This window comes from Eucyclogobius newberryi, unplaced genomic scaffold, assembly GCF_026437365.1.
Source record: "Eucyclogobius newberryi isolate DKJ021-1_F unplaced genomic scaffold, fEucNew1.0.hap1 SCAF_10, whole genome shotgun sequence".
Lineage (NCBI taxonomy): Eukaryota > Metazoa > Chordata > Actinopteri > Gobiiformes > Gobiidae > Eucyclogobius > Eucyclogobius newberryi.
The window spans coordinates 36014656-36032151 of NW_027315724.1; the positions used below are offsets into that span (position 1 = coordinate 36014656).

At 44.7% G+C, this 17496-nt stretch overlaps 1 protein-coding gene across 1 annotated transcript in view; it reads left to right on the plus strand.

Annotated features, from left to right (window-relative positions):
• The window catches only part of brip1 (BRCA1 interacting helicase 1), a 67487-nt gene that overhangs the window by 41319 nt on the left and 8672 nt on the right, over positions 1-17496 (plus strand). The window contains exons 14-18 of the mRNA XM_072457123.1: positions 633-792; positions 1688-1809; positions 9961-10073; positions 11242-11324; positions 16066-16341. Of these exons, the coding sequence (XP_072313224.1) occupies positions 633-792; positions 1688-1809; positions 9961-10073; positions 11242-11324; positions 16066-16341 (754 nt within the window). The remainder of the gene's footprint in view (positions 1-632; positions 793-1687; positions 1810-9960; positions 10074-11241; positions 11325-16065; positions 16342-17496) is intronic.

Consider the following 17496-nt stretch of genomic DNA (forward strand, 5'->3'; position numbering starts at 1 on the left):
TCCTGTCATTTTCTACAGATTTTTCAACGTTTTCTCCACAAATACCTGCTCGATTGGTGTAAAACTATCATTTATATGCATGACAGGTATAAACACAACAAATAAAGTCAGAATTAGAAACTCGTCAAAACTCGCCGTACGTCCCTTTAAGTCTTTGAGAGCGTCACGTTCTGGAGACGCAGTCGTTTGCATTTTGAGAACTACTCGTACTTCGTTTTACCGTTAAAGAGTAAATCAAACGGTTGGTTCAGTCAGAGGTCTGGGGTGACCCTGAGGTGCTTTTGGACAGTCTGGTCACACCCCTCACCACAAGAGCGCCCCACGTTGACCACTTAAATATCAACTGGAATCGGACAATGTTGTGCTCACTGAAGTTCTCCAGAGAGTGATCGTGAAACGTTGTCTCCTGCGGCATGATCCCGTCTCATGTATAAACCACATCACTCCTTTAAATGTTTCTTGTTTGTTTCTCCTGTGAGTTACTGAGTGGCTTTTGTCTCAAATGTGGAGTTAATCACGCTTGATTTCATTACAGCTTTGACCTTTTCCCGTGAATAGTTTGTTCTTTTGTGCTTGTCTAAAAACACGTCTGTATTTGTGTTACATTTGCGTTTGTTGTCGTTTTCCCTCAGATTCTGGACAAACTGAGAGACCGCTGGGCCAACACGGGTTTGTTGGAGAAGCTGGAAGCGCTGAAAACGGTGATCGTGGAGCCGCGCGGGGGAGGCAAAGGCGACTTCGACGAGCTGCTGCGGTGTTACTACGACGCCATCAAATACACGGACCACAGAGGTGAGACGGAACCCGCAGAAACCACCGAGGGACGTTTGAAGATCGTGTTTTACGTATTTTAAAGGACAAATATCTGCATTATTTTACCTTTGTTGATGTTATAGAACCTGCAATAATGTTTGTACTGAAAACATGCATGACTTTCTCTGTCGGTGCGTTCCCTCGTCAGGATTTGGTGTTAGCGCTCCATCTACCGGCAGCAGAGGGGATTACCATGTGTAAATAAACAAAAGCTAGCTTGCCCCGACATGCTAACGTGGGCACACGTCTGTGATGATTTAGTTAAAAACGGCTCCACATCTCGACCGTTGGCGTCAAAAATCTGCAGAAGAAGAAACAGACGGTGTGTTTTTGTGATGCATTCATTGGAAAACAGGATTCATGAAACGAGAGAAAGAAGACGAACACGACTGCAGCCGAGCTTTTGTTAAACGAGATTTTTTTTTAGAATGTTTGGAGAAATCTAAGCCTCGGTATTTTCTCTTTTATAACTGCAGTGTAAATGTATACTTGCGGAATCCAGCAGAGGGCGCAAGGGTTTGAATTCTGAAGAGTGAGACGGACTAAATTGGCAGGTTTAGTGAAATATGTGAGAATAAATGTGATTTGGAGTGATAAAAGTGATTTGGAGTGATCTCTGAGTCCACTGGTCGCTCCTGACCACAGTCTGGACACACGGGGTCTGTGGGGGCGCGACAGAAGAGACTTTGCTGGCTCAGGCCTCAGTGAACATGACTTAAATAGCCAAAAACAAATGTTCTTTCATTTTGCGACTCGATTACCAGGGCGTGTCTTTAATCGACCCAGAACCGTTCTAAATTAGCTCTAGATTACGGTCAGATTTGGCATTTTTAGGGGTTTTATGTACTCGTTCTGACGCTTTTTTCCCCCGCAGACGGCGCGTTGCTGATCGCCGTCTGCAGAGGCAAAGTGAGCGAGGGTCTGGACTTCACGGACGATAACGCCAGAGCTGTGGTCACCATCGGGATCCCGTTCCCGAACATCAAGGACCTGCAGGTCTCAAACCGTTTTGTTTTCTCCCTTTTATCCACGTACGCTTAAAATCATTGCAGATTCCAAAGCATTCCCTCCGTTTGCTCCGCACTTCTGTCCCGTGTGTGTCTTTGTTTGTGTTGTTGTTTTTTCTGCCCACACTCCCCGCTCTCTCTCTCTCTCTCTCTCTCGCTCGTACCTTTCTGTTGAACCGTGAACTGAAATTCCCAAAGCGACGCTGCCGTGTCGGCCCCGTCCTCTGTAGAGAAAATGACCTTTACGTTTTGGACTCTCCTCGTCCTTTCCGAAAATCGCTCGATCGTTTACGTCATCGAAGTTCCACAGACCGGACCTTTTCGGACACGTCAGACGCCTATGTTTTTTGGAGGTTTCAGCGTCGTTTTCTCTTTTCTTTCACAACGAAAACGTACTTGGAGTTGGGGCTGTGCAACAAAACAACTTTGAATCTTAATCGACACCGGAGAGTTTCAATTTCCAAACGATGATCAACTTTTTTCACCCGTAAAATGCCTTTAAACGAGTTCAAATGTGTCTGTAAATGTCTCACAAAACGTAAACGCACTATGAGATGAACCACAACAAATCTGTCCCAAGTTGGATGAAGTGGAGGAATCTCTAAGTTTAAGTCTAAGGTTGTTTCTAGGTGAAATTGTCTCTGTTGAAAGAGTGAAAAACAGCTTTGCCTTCAGTGTCTCGCCTTAATACCACGTCCAGCACACCGTGTTTTCTCTTTACGTTTTGGACTCTCCACGTCCTTCCGAAATCGCTCGATTGTTTACGTCATCGAAGTTCCACAGACCGGACCGTTTGGGACACGTTTTTGGAGGTTTCAGCGTTGGTTTTCTTCTTCTCTTCCACAACAAAAACGTACTTAGAGTTGGGGCTGTGCAACGAACCGGCTTTGAATCTTAATCGACACATGGAAGTATCACCTTTATTCGCCAGTAAAATGCGTTCAAACAAGTTCAAATGTGTCTGTAAATGTCACACGAAACGTAAATGCACTATGAGATGGGACAGATTTGTTGTGGATCAAGTGGGTTTAACTGGAGGAATCTTTAAGTTGGTTGTTTCTAGGTGAAATTGTCTCTGTTGAAACAGAACACCGTGTTTTCTCTTTACTGCAGTTCTACAGAAGCTCGTGAGAGAAAACAGGTCATTTGCACCGTCATAAATCAACATCTTTCCTAACCTTTGCGTGCCCACTGCCCTCCTCCTCCGCCTCCTCCTCCTCTGCGCCAGACATTCTTTCCAAATCCTCTTATCCATTTTATACTTCTCCGTTTCGCCCTTTAAATTAAACTCGCCGGCGCTTCCCGTAACGTCGGAAAAACCCGGCCTCAGCTCTTTTACGGCGACGCCTTATCAGTTCTAAGTGTCTTTTTATTGCTTGTTAAACGGGCTTATTGTTTCGAGGCGCTCACGGAAGAGGTAAAGGCACGGGATTCGGGGCTCTCGCTTTGATCAGGGCTGACAGTAACACTCCGGGACAGTAAAAGGGCCCGTGCTATGTGCTTAGACTCGGAGAATGCGCTGAGTTATAACAGTCTGGGAATGTGCGAGCATCCCGACTGCAGACCGAGGGCGCTGCGTTTTACACGGGGCACCAGCCTCTCCTGCCTGTCAGACTGTGACCCGCTCGGCCCGTTTGTAATTGTGACCGCGGCGGCGGAGGGGAACGCCAGGCGGAATGTTCACCGTGGCACAACGTGGCACAACACGGCGGTAAAGTTGCACTGTAAAAGGGAACGAGCTGCTGTCTGGAAATGACACCGAAATGTAGCTTTTTCCCTCCTGGTTATTGAGGGGAAAGAAGCGTTGGCCCAGTGCTAAAGCGTTAGTCTGGTGCTAAAGCGTTGGCCCGGTGCTAAAGCGTTAGCCTGGTGCTAAAGCGTTGGCCCGGTGCTAAAGCGTTAGCCTGGTGCTAAAGCGTTGGCCCAGTGCTAAAGCGTTGGCCCGGTGCTAAAGCGTTAGTCCGGTGCTAAAGCGTTAGCCCGGTGCTAAAGCGTTAGCCCGGTGCTAAAGCGTTAGCCCGGTGCTAAAGCGTTAGCCTGGTGCTAAAGCGTTAGCCCGGTGCTAAAGCGTTAGCCCGGTGCTAAAGCGTTAGCCCGGTGCTAAAGCGTTAGCCCGGTGCTAAAGCGTTAGCCCGGTGCTAAAGCGTTGGCCCGTTGCTAAAGCGTTGGCCCGTTGCTAAAGCGTTGGCCCGTTGCTAAAGCGTTGGCCCCGTGCTAAAGCGTTGGCCCCGTGCTAAAGCGTTAGCCCCGTGCTAAAGCGTTAGCCCCGTGCTAAAGTGTTAGCCCCGTGCTAAAGCGTTAGCCCCGTGCTAAAGCGTTAGCCCGGTATTAACTGCACCACAAAATGGAATAGAAAAATAATGTTTTGATAATTTTTTGTGGTTTGGAACATTTTAGTGGCAGTTAAAAAACAACAGCCCATAATAGTAGAAAAAGCTTCAGTTGTAGTCATCTGGACTCAGTTAGAAAAAATAGACGTTTCGACTCTCATCCAAGAGTCATTGTCAATAAAAGAATTTAGGTCGAGAACTCCGATATTTATACTCTTCTGTGGTAAGTCCAGCCCATTGGGAGGAGCCTTCCTGAAGTAGAAAGAGTTGTTTGTTTCAACAGAAACTCCCCCCCTTGTATCTACCGAGCCTATTCAGAATCTTAATGGGCTATTAGAATCCTCTTTGTCTTTGTGACACCCTGGCTCAACCACCCTGAGTACCTGATTAGCATCTAAATTCCCCGGTCCTCTACCTTTCCAGGGGTTCAGTATCCCATTATAGATACCAGGAAGATTGAATCTTAGCCCTCCATTCCTGTTTAAAGAAGGTCTTTCTTTTTTAACAAAAATAGCTTCCTTAACTCCTCTTTCAAACCATCTTTTCTCCCTGCTTAAAATCTTCAGACAACACGAAGTCCCTGTTTATTTTAAACCAGGAAACACTTTAAGACAAAAACTGGTTCATCCTAAGGACAAGTTGCCGACTCAAAAACAGAGCAATGTAGTTTATTCGATCCAATGCAGTGAAGAAAGTTGTAAAGAACGGTACATAGGTGAGACAAAACAGTCTCTACACAAGAGGCTTTATCAGCACAGAAGAAATACTAGTTCAGGACCTCGGAGTGCCGTGCATCTCCATCTTGAAGCCTCTAATCACTCGTTTGAAGACGGTGAGGTGAAGGTTTTAAGCAGGAGAAAAGATGGTTTGAAAGAGGAGTCAAGGAAGCTATTTTTGTTAAAAAAGAAAGACCTTCTTTAACTATGGAACACGCCTGGACGAATGAGGGATTACACCGACAACAGCCCATAATATATATTTCTATTTTAATGGCTTCTAATTTGACCACTGTGTCTTAATTATTGAATGTAAAATAAATACAAGTATAAGGTGGAGCTGGAGTGGTTTGTGGCTCTGCGCTCAGAGTCGTTAGTGTCGGTGTCCTGCAGCTTTCAGTGGAAAAACATGTTTCCCCCCGAGGGCCTCAGAAGGACTCGAGATGGAGTGACACGATGGAGGCGACGGAAGGGCATCCACTTGAAAGCGCTGAAGGACATGTACGTTAAATTGACTTGAAGAAAAAAAATATACAATAATTAGGCTGATGCGGGGAAACTCCCTTTGAAACTCATGATTAATTTCTTCATTCTCAACATTTCCTTTTTATTCATCTCTATTTTTTTTATTACAATTACAAACAAAACAATGGATGTCTTATTAAAAGTAAAATGTAAATCTTTTTGTTAAATGTTTAACCCTCATCAATACTTCTCAAGTCAACAATCACCACTTAATTTGTTGTGTTTGTAAATGAATAATAAGCATTTTGACCATATTCTGTCACATGTGCTCATCTGCAGACCAAGTGAGAATGTCAATATTTCCATTTGATACGTTTAATTCACCACAACTGTCCAAACTGGGCGGCGTGGAGCGCTTTTAAACTTCAAAATCACACCTGAAGTAGTGTTTAGCCTCATTCACTTTTCTCGAGCTCATCTGTTCTGAGCCTCAAAAAAACACTCGCTTTCAAATTTTCCCGATTTGCGACGTCAAAGGTAGAGAGAGTCCGTAAAGTAAAGTAAATCTGACTCAAATCCCCATCGTAATAACCGCGCGCTTACACCAGAAAGTCGGGACGAGCTAGATTTTGTTTGTTTTCATTTCATCATTTTGAGTTCTAAAAGGTTTAAAAGGCGATAACGATACAAACTGTGCGATACGCTTCTCTTCGAGGCCGGCGTTACAGTCGCACGTCTCCCACTCGTCAAAGGCCTTACTTCCACTCCCTCGTACCAAATGCCAATCCCGGGGTAATTACGCTAACGGGAGCTGACGGCTGACGGGCGGAGCCGCTCGTCCGCCGAACCATGAGCCACCAACGCCAGTTCAAGAATCCACTTCCGAGCCTCCGTTCGGGGGCGCAAAGGCCACGCGCCCCCAGCCCCTCGTGCCATTCTCATCTAAATCACTCCCATCTCCGCCACTCAGGCCCGTCCGTCCTCCCACGTTGCCCGCCCGATGCGACCTGACAGCCCGTGCACGCCGGAAAAGCCAATCCTAGCTGGTAGCGAGTCTCCGAGAGCGCGCGAGAACCAGCGGCTCGGAGGAATTAGTTAAAATGTCAAAAGATCTGGAGCCGGCCCGACTTGTCCTTAAAAAGATACACCCGATCTAGCGTGTGTGTGTGTCTGTGTCTGTGTGTGCGTGTGTCTGTGTATGTGTGCGTGTGCGCGCGCGTGTGCGTGTGCGCTTGTCGTTTTAATGCGCCGCGCCGCCCGGAGCTGGGAGGGACATACTGTGCCTGTCACTGAGATTGGTGAGCGCTCGGTTTGTCGCGCGCGGGCGGAGCTGACAGCCGAGCGGGGTTGCTTAAACACGGCGTTTCCGAGCGGGGATGTGTCTGAGCGCGAACTGACAGGCCTTGGCGGGCGGGGCCGGAGCGAGCGCCGGCTAACGCGGGGCAGGTTGTGGGTTCGACTCTGCTTGTGCTACCGTGGTCAAAGGTGAATGCGTATGACGGGGTTTTACGAAGTTATAATTGTGACTTTAATTGGTGTGTTTAGACCTGTTGTACATGTAGTTTTACACCAGTCGAGCAGGTATTTGTGGAGAAAACTTTGAAAAATGTGAAGAAAATGACAGGAAGTGACATCACACCAGTCAAAGTTTAGACAGAATTTACACCAAAAAACAACTTTTTTTGACTCTCTAAACATTAATTCAACAAAATAAAGTGGCTCATATACTTTTTTTATTTGACAAATAAAAGTATAGTATAAAGTATATAAGTATAAATATAAGTCGCACCCCGGCCAAAACTATGAAAAAAGGTGCGATTTATAGTCTGGAAAATACGGTAGTAAAAAAAGTCCATATGACACATTAGAATGCACTTTTCAGTCAAACAAAGGGCACATGGCTATATTGCAATTTTGTCTGTTTTTCTCCAATTTTGCAGTTTTCGTGACGTTTATAATGTCACTTCCTTGTTTGACGTGGCAAGCAAATATGCTACAACTGTTACTTAGCAACCAGATTGTAAACAAGTTCCAGAACTATTGAGATCCTACAATATTCTTGGATTTAACAAATAATCACACCTGACATCACTTTCATTTTGTTAAACGGTTCTTCTTCCTTTTCATCTTCTTCTTCCTCTTCTTCTTCCTCTTCTTCTTCCTCTACTTCTTCCTCTTCCACTTCCACCTTTTAATACACCTTCCATAAAAAGATGTTCGTTTCTGTCGCTTTTTGATGACATCACAGCGGGATTCTGATGTCGAACTCGTATCTACTTCGTGGTTGACCTTGACTAATGAAACGCCGTGAGAAATATTTACCACAGGGACAAACTCTGCAAACAACGTCATCATTAGAAAAAACATGAGAACCTTTACGTAGACTTTAAGTAGGTGTTCGATAGTTTTCGTTCAATGCCACAGGAAGAACATGCAAATCCCGACGCTGAAAAGTCCCACATGTCCTCGACCGTGCGTCCAAACCTGAGACGGCTGAAGTGTGCAGACTCCCTCACCTCCTTCGCCCTGATCGCTCCTGACTCGTCTCGTCGTTGTTGTTTTTTCTTTCGTCGGCGTCTTCAGACAGACAGTGATGGGCCGCCGCGCGTGTCATCTGGACGCCCGCCGTACCTGCCGCGGGCCCCCTGGCGCAGACGCCGCTCGCACCCGCTGTCAGCTGCGGTTAGGGCGCCGGACGGGAACGACAGGCGCCTGCTGAACTTTTCACTTGTCAATTCTCCAAAGGTTACGGCGCTAAAAAATCCAGGCCCGGCCCACCTTCGCCTCCGCTCTCCCCCCCCGCTCTCACCTCACTCCGCTTTGCCTCATGTCTCATCTCTTCTGGCTCTCGCTCCACTTCTCTTTTCTTCCCTTCCTCGCTTCTGACTCCCACGTATCCTTCCATTTCTCTCATCCCTTCTCTCCATCTCTCTTTTTTTCATATCTCATTACGGGACCCTTTCTCCGTCCCTTCCCTTCAGACCGGGGGGTTTCTCTCAGGGCTTTATTGAAACATATTTGAAGCAAAGGGTTTGGAATATTATAACTTTGTCTGTGCCTGATGCAATGTGGCGTTATCGGGGTTAAAGTGGCAGAAATACTACAATATTCTGTAAAAAAATACTTCCTAATATTAGCAAGAGGCTAGAGGGCCAACAACTATGGTTTAGGGCGAGGGTTTCTTTCCTTCTCCGCTTGTTAAAACTGTCCTGTAGTAGGCTAACGTTTATTAGCATAGCCACTAGCATTAGCCAGCTGCTAACGACCTGAAGCGGCTCCGCCTCAGTCTGGAGTGACCTCTGTAAGTCCACTGGCCCCTCCTGACCACAGGAACACACTTCTGGACAAACGGGGTCTTTGGGGCCGTGGCAGAAGAGAGAGAATCCACAGCCCACAGTGAACATGCAGCTTTCATCCTCCAGAGGGCAGTGGAACCAGAGTGTCACGTCACGTCAGACTCGTGGATTCTTCTTTCTATTTTTGATCCTGTCCCATCTTTCTCCTCACCCATACTTCCTCTCTTCCTCTCCCGTCCCTTCTCCTCTCTTCTCTCCTCCTCCTGCCTGACACATTCTCTTCTTCTCCTCTCTCTTCTCTCCTCTTCCTCCTCCTCCTCCTGCTCTCTGTCACATTCTCTTCTTCTCCTCTCTCTTCTCTCCTCCTCCTCCTGCTCTCTGTCACATCCTCGTCTCCGTCTTCTTCTCCTGTCTGAGCTCATCTGTCTGCAGCAGGTAACGGGACGTCACTCGAGGCTGGAGTCAGGTCGGGCCCGGTCCTCGTGCGTCGCCCACTCAATTTTCCATTCAAATACCACCGACGTTTCGTGTTTGTGTTTTTGTGACATTTTGCACTTTTGTTGTTGAATTTAAGAGACATGTGTTCTTCACGTCGCTCCGTCGTGTCTTCAGAGGTCAAAGGGTCTCGTGGAGACATCTTATTTTGTTTGTTTGCATCGCTCAATAGAGAATCTGACGGGCAAAAGTCCTTTTAAGCATCAATCCATCATCTGTGTTTGATTAAAGCCACCAAAAAAATCACCTAATTATCAAATTAAAACTTTATGCCAGATTTTGTTGTTTTGCAATTTCAAGATATTGCGATACAAGATACATTGTGATTTGATTGTAGCAGTTGAACACTTTGCCAATAAAAGGTGATTTTTATTTCTAAGTTACTAAATAATGGTTTGATATATTTGGAACCAAAATACTTTGAAATACCCTGAATGAATTCAAACCGTAGTTTCCCAAAGTGATAAACTTAATAAACTAAAATCAATTACACAAGGACTTCTAATTCAAGCTTTCCTCCTTTTTAATCCATCAACTTCATCTGTAACTTCATCTGTAACGTTAGTGATCTTTATCAGTAACTTGATCTGTAACTTTAACTTTTTCCTCCTGCTGCTCCTCTTAGCTGTGCAGTCACTGGTATAAAGTCTCTTATTGTAGTTTCTTTTGTCTCTATATTATCTGTTTGTGTTTAGTCACTTTGTGTGACAAACCACATGAACCTCCTTTTTACCGTGTCAGTGTTTGTCAGGTCAGTGTTTGTGTTTCTCTCACTGTGAGAGTCACTGCAGCTTCATGAAAAACAAGATGATTTATTCAAGTGTTGTGATGTTTCCAGGTGGAGCTGAAGATGAAGTACAACGACCAGCACTGCAGGACACGAGGGCTGCTGTCTGGCAACCGCTGGTACGAGATCCAGGCCTACAGGGCGCTCAACCAGGCTCTGGGCAGGTAATCCAGACCGGGTACTCTGCCGTTAGAGGAGCCCCAAACCGCTTACTCTGCCGTTAGAGGAGCCCCAAACCGGTTACTCTGCCATTAGAGGGCCCCAAACCGCTTACTCTGCCGTTAGAGGAACCCCAAACCGCTTACTCTGCCGTTAGAGGAACCCCAAACCGCTTACTCTGCCGTTAGAGGAGCCCCAAACCGCTTACTCTGCCGTTAGAGGAGCCCCAAACCGGTTACTCTGCCATTAGAGGGCCCCAAACCGCTTACTCTGCCGTTAGAGGCCCCCAAACCGGTTACTCTGCCGTTAGAGGGCCCCAAACCGGGTACTCTTCCGTTAGAGGAGCCCCAAACCGCTTACTCTGCCGTTAGAGGCCCCCAAACCGCTTACTCTGCCGTTAGAGGGCCCCAAACCGCTTAATCTGCCGTTAGAGGAGCCCCAAACCGGGTACTCTGCCGTTAGAGGAGCCCCAAACCGGTTACTCTGCCGTTAGAGGAGCCCCAAAGCGCCTACTCTGCCGTTAGAGGCCCCCAAACCGGTTACTCTGCCGTTAGAGGGCCACAAACCGGGTACTCTTCCGTTAGAGGAGCCCCAAACCGCTTACTCTGCCGTTAGAGGCCCCCAAACCGCTTACTCTGCCGTTAGAGGGCCCCAAACCGCTTACTCTGCCGTTAGAGGAGCCCCAAACCGCTTACTCTGCCGTTAGAGGGCCCCAAACCGCTTACTCTGCCGTTAGAGGGCCCCAAACCGCTTACTCTGCCGTTAGAGGCGATTATTTGATTTTGAATGATCAAGTATTATATTTTTTGAGTTTCCCATTTAAATTTTAGCAACAAAATAAAACTTAAATTAATAATAAAAGTGAATTAAATAAATCTGGATATAATGAAAGAGACATTTATTGAAGTATTTGTCCAGTAAAACATGAACTTTGCCTTCATAAACAAGTTAAACAAGTATAATAATAATAACCAGCTCTGAAATGAATAAAATAATGTCAAATACGTGAACTTGTTTATGCTCTGATGTCACTTGAGCGGCTTTAATTGACCAAAAACAACTTGATTTTGTTACATTTTATGACTCTTTCTCGACCTCTGACTTTTCATCTCAATCTTGTTTTCGTCATTTGTTGTGATTTGAACGTTTTGTGGTTTAATCTTTGTTTTCCAGATGCATCCGGCACAAAAACGACTGGGGAGCTTTAGTTCTGGTGGACGAGCGATACAGGAACAACCCCAACAAATACATCACAGGTCTGTTTGTGTGTTTGTTTATGTGTGTGCGTGTTTGTTTGTTTGTGTGTGTGTGTGTGTGTGTGTGTGTTTATGTGTGTTTGTTGGTGTGTGTTTGTTGGTGTTTGTGTTTGTGTGTGTTTGTGTGTGTTTGTTGGTGTTTGTGTTTGATAAGTCGCTGCCGTGAACAGAAAAATACTCTCAAATCTAAAGATATCATTTGAAACTTGTCGTTCATTCTCATAAATGTAAGAATAACATGTATCACAGGTTTTTCATCGTGTCACAGTTTCATCTAGAAATAAGACGTTTTATGTGTAAAAATGTCACGTATTTGGGACGTTTAATCTGAAAAATGGGCGGAGCAGGTTTGAATTACAGAATGGATTTTGTATTTCTTATGTAGTTTTTGCGTGAACGAGATCTGACTGAAAATAAGATGAGAATAAAACATCTTTAGTTCTTTTTTGGCACTTTCATAGTTTGTTTGGACGTCGTAGCTACTTGTAGTAAACAAAATATACAAATAAAAACAACTATAAAAATGTGTTAATCGGTTCAGTTGAACAAAAACTACTTTACACTTTATTATTCTCACAATCTGTTTGAAATACTTGTACGTTTTGCTCTTAAAGTATCGTTTTACACAAATACTTCAAAACTTTGACGTAAATAGATTATTTTATTGTCACAGTTTTACTTTTATGTGAGTTTTACTTTATTATTTTGTTCCTGTATCTGGACTTTTTCTAAGTGAGTAACGTGAGTAACGTGTCGTGCAGTTCTGTGCTCAGACACCGGGAGGCACTGCTCCTCCACTGAACCACTGTCACTGCGCCAGAAACTACAACACTGGTCATTTTTAACAACTAATGTTCAGTTTTTATACTTAAGAAGAATAAATACATGATTAACTGGAGGAAAGGAAAAACTGAGGAAAAAAAAGAACATTAAACACATATTTTCCCATAATAATCCGTAGTATAGTCATAGTCATAGATGTTGTGTAAATTGAACAGAAATGTGTTTAAAACGTGTCTTTAAAGCTTTAGCTGAGGTTTAATTCAGACAAATGTTAAATGAAACACAAACGTTCACAACATGACGTTTCATTGTTACTTTTAATCGGCTCCTTTGCAGAATATTTTACCATAAACGATTAGCTCGATGTTCACATTTTTCAAATCTTCGAAACGGCGTTCACAATATTAGCTACATTACAATATATATTGCACGCTTGTATTTATGTATAGATATTATTTACTACTTTCAAATACAAACTGAGGACATTTCTGAGCTATTTGTGTTTAATGTGTTTTTAAAATCTGACTAAAATTTACAAATAAAGAAAAATATATAAAAAACTGTCAAAATAAAAATGAGTTAGACATGAATATATTATGAGAGTTTAGATCAATTATGTGTTTTTTACCGATTATAGATTAAAATAATCATAATAATATTTCCTATCTTTTATTAGGCCCGAGCGCCACAAGCTGGCGAGAGGCCTATTAATCTCGTAAGGCCGTGCAAAGCACGGCTGCGAAAGTGCGCACGTAGTGCGCACGAAATCGAGCGCGAAGCGCTCGCCCACTTCCAAACACTCACTAACGCACTCCTTCACTCATGCACGCCCCGTGCATACTAATTAGTAGTAGGAAAATGGAACATTACCGTTGTAAACGGGCGAAGCCCGTGCAAAAGTGCGCATTAAACGAGCACTTTACATTGAGATGACGACCGCGAAGCGGTCGTCATCCCCATATAAAGCACTCATTTGCGCTAAGTACCTCACAAATACGTTCCCCATCTCTTGCATGTTCCGTGCATATAAGCATGTAATGCAAAAATTATTACTGTATAGAGGGCCAAAAACACAAAGTGGGCAGAGTCCACTCAAAATTATCGAAAGTACCCGTCAGTGACCAGGGACCCACACCATGAGGTAGGAAAGCGCGAGCGCTTTCCGAAAATGTATAGTTTATGATATTTGAAAAATGGGAAACATTGTTTTCGCATCGGAATATTATTCTTTCTTCTTCTTCTTCTTCTTCTCGGGACCAACCCCCCTATTTTTCACCCAGTGAACATTGACGAAAAGTCACAAAAATTTGCACACCTCTAAAAATCGTGCCTCTCTACATTCTGGCTATTTCCCTTTTCTAAAATTAAAAAAATTGGCGCGTCAGCGCCCCCAAATGTACCAAAAATGCATTGAGAGATGGGAAATGACCCAAATAAAATCTGATCGTAGAATCATGAAATTTGGCGCAGAGGTAGATGGTAACAATAGAAGTAAAAAATATTATTACGGCAACGCCGTCCGCCCAACCAAATGTCGGCCATATTGCTTCAAAAATGGCTAAACATGACTTCGGAGTTTTTCCAAACGTCGTACTTTTACGAACTCCTCCCAGGGCGTTGGCTCTAAAAAGCTGAAATTTGGTGAAAATGCTACTGAGGAGTGGGATATCAAAAGTTATCCAAATTACATTGATACCTGTCACGGTCTCTGTGCGGCGAAGCCGCAAACTGTAGCAATCTCCCAAATTTAACATTTCTGCCGTTTGCGCAGATAAAGTCCGAATTCCGTCAAATTAGAATCAGTTGTTAAACTCTTTGCCCTAAACCTACTTGAAGTGAAATAAATAATTTGGCGCCACAGCGCCCCCTACAGATTTTATATGGAGGTTAAATGTTTAGTTTTGCGAAATTATATGAAATTTGACACACAACTCAATTTTAGAATCCCCATCAAAAAAGTCAATGAGACCCATGTCATAATCGTTATGGCGTTGCCGTAACGATGACCAAAACCTCCCATGTTATTCCAATGGGGAAATTGCCAGAACATGTTTACACTTTAGACTTTCACAAACTCCTCTTAGGGCGTTAGCCCTATTAACCTGAAATTTGGTGAAACTCATCTTCAGGGGTGGACCATCAAAAGTTATCCACATTTTTATTCAAAGAGTCACGGTGTCTGTGCGGCAAAGCCGCACATTTTGCCAAGAATTCAAAATAAAATTGCTTTTTGATGGTAAAACAAAGGGGAGAAGATGTGACAGCGTCACAGATTCAGCAGTAGGCGTAATAAAAGGACAATTGGGGCGCGTTAGCGCCCCCTCCTCCTGCGGCGTGGCGGCGGCGTAGCAAGGGCCGATCATTGCCGCTTGCGGCTATATTTATTATTATTTTTATTATCTTCATTATTATTATATTATTGTTTTTTATTATTAATAGTATCTTATTATTATTGCTATTTATGATCATTTATTTTATAGCTGTCATTTATCACATTTCAGTTTTATGTGACTTTGTTTGTTTAATTCAAACCTCAGTTTGATGCTTTTATTTGAATCTTTATTACAAACAGACGAAACATTAAAGACGTTCATTATCAAACTACTTTAACTTCACTTTAATCAGCCTAAATAAAGCCTGAAGATCAGATCAGATCCCGCAGTGAGGCTTTAGCTGAGAGGAGGAGGAGGAGCAAGAGGAGGAGGAGCAAGAGGAGGAGGAGCAAGAGGAGGAGGAGCAGTTTAGAGCGCTGCCCTCTGCAGGGTAATGCACCGATAAAAACATTTGTCCCCCGGGTCATATTTCTGACAATCCTGCTCTTTTAAATGATTTATTGACATGACTAAAGACATTAAACCATTACATGTTCTTCCAAATGTGTAGAAAGTTTGATGTTATGTTTAAATAATGATATTAAAGTTTGCGTGCCGTGCAGTTCAGTTTGAATCACTTTTCCTCTTTTAACCGTCACAAACTCACCCAGAGTCACATTTAGCTTCATTCAAACGGAAGTCCTCTCCCCTCCGAGCCTCAGAAACACTCCGTTCTGAGTTTCAGTCACACAGAAGTCCTCTCCCCTCCGAGCCTCAGCCTGTACCCGGATGAACAGGACGCCACATCCACACCTGTACCCGGGTGAACAGGACGCCACATCTACACCTGTACCCGGGTGAACAGGACGCCACATCCACACCTGTACCCGGGTGAACAGGACGCCACATCTACACCTGTACCCGGGTGAACAGGACGCCACATCCACACCTGTACCCGGGTGAACAGGACGCCACATCTACACCTGTACCTGGGTGAACAGGACGCCACATCTACACCTGTACCCGGATGAACAGGACGCCACATCCACACCTGTACCCGGGTGAACAGGACGCCACATCTACACCTGTACCCGGGTGAACAGGACGCCACATCCACACCTGTACCCGGGTGAACAGGACGCCACATCTACACCTGTACCCGGGTGAACAGGACGGCACATCTACACCTGTACCCGGGTGAACAGGACGCCACATCTACACCTGTACCCGGGTGAACAGGACGCCACATCCACACCTGTACCCGGGTGAACAGGACGCCACATCTACACCTGTACCCGGGTGAACAGGACGCCACATCTACACCTGTACCTGGGTGAACAGGACGCCACATCTACACCTGTACCCGGGTGAACAGGACGCCACATCCACACCTGTACCCGGGTGAACAGGACGCCACATCTACACCTGTACCCGGGTGAACAGGACGCCACATCTACACCTGTACCCGGGTGAACAGGACGCCACATCTACATATTTAACTCGGGCCAGAAAAGAGCAGAGGCCCGTGTACAGACCCATGTGGAACTCCCTCGTCACTTCTGAGGATAACAATAGAATTATAATAAGATTTGTCCTTGAATTGATTGACGGCACTAATATTATTTTAAAAGTTTTTTCTTTATCAGGCTTGTCCAAGTGGGTCCGTCAGCTCGTCCATCACCACGACACTTTCCCAAACGCCATGCAATCGCTGGTGGCGTTCTCTCACGAGCAGCGGGCGAGGACTGAAGGGGGCGCCGTCCAGAGTCCGGGTCTCGAGCAGCGGCCGAGGACTGAAGGGGGCGTCGTCCAGAGTCCGGGTGTCGTATACACCCTGATGAGGCCCAGAACTCCTCTGTCCGACTGTCCACTGGAAATACAGAGGAGTCCACCCCCTTTTCACAACCGCGCCCACTTCAACGGTATAGCCCCTTTTATAATGAAACATGGATCATCTCACAGTTGTTCTTTTGGAGATTAGAAGATTATAATTATTGGCATTTTTCTGTCTTCACTCACACAAACGTCTTCACTGCTTTAAGTCCTTTTCATTTACCTAATCACCGGGTCTAATGCAGGTAAAGTCCCAGGTAACGCTGCACGTGTGAACGGGGCTGATGTCATCAGTAAACGGGAAGAAGTACTCTATCTACTCTTATTTTGAAATACCCGTTTAGAATGTACTTTGAGAATGTACTCTCCTCCCTCCTCCCCTCTCCTCCCTCCTTCTCTCCTCTCTCCTCCTCCCTCTCCTCCTCCCTCTCCTCCTCCCTCTCCTCCTCCCTCTCTCCTCCTCCCTCTCCCTCCCCCTCTCTCCTCCCTCCTCTCCATCTCTTCTCCCTCCTCTCCCTTCTCTCCCTCCCTCTCTCCTCTCCCTCCCTCCCTCCCTCCTTCCCTCCTCTCCCTCTCTCCTCTCCCTCCTCCCTCCCTCCTCCCTCCTCTGCTGGTGGTTTGGGGGAGGAGCACAGCGTTAGCTCTCATTACTGTTGCTTCAGCTCATGCTCAAGTGGAGCTGATGAGCAGATGTTTGACTGTTGCTTTTAATTAAATCCTCTTGACCTTTGTTTGGGCCTCGTTAAGCGGAAGCACAAACTCACGTCTTTAACATTAAGACGTGTGTTTTGCATAAAGGAAGATTAGACTCACACTTGTCCTGCTCCATCACAATCTGACCAGAATACAAGAATATACAACATTTTAGTCTATAAAATAAACCGCTAAAGGCTGAAAAATGAGCAACTTCATTATAAAAGTATAATAAACCTCTAACATAATCTTTAAAATAAACATAAATTATTCTGCTGCAAAAAAAGGAACGTAACGATAAAAATATAGTAAACTTGCAGCTTAATATTTAAACCAAGAATGAAACTTAATAGTTTAGCACTTTTTTGGGTTAAGTTTACATTTTATTGTAGTTTTACAGACGTTTTAGCACAGTTCTGATTTATATACATATACACATATACATATATACACAATATATCTGCAAAAGTATTACAATACAGTATTTCTTTGTTAAACCACGAGCTGCTCAAACCTGATGAAATACACATATTTTAATTGTCAAATGGTGT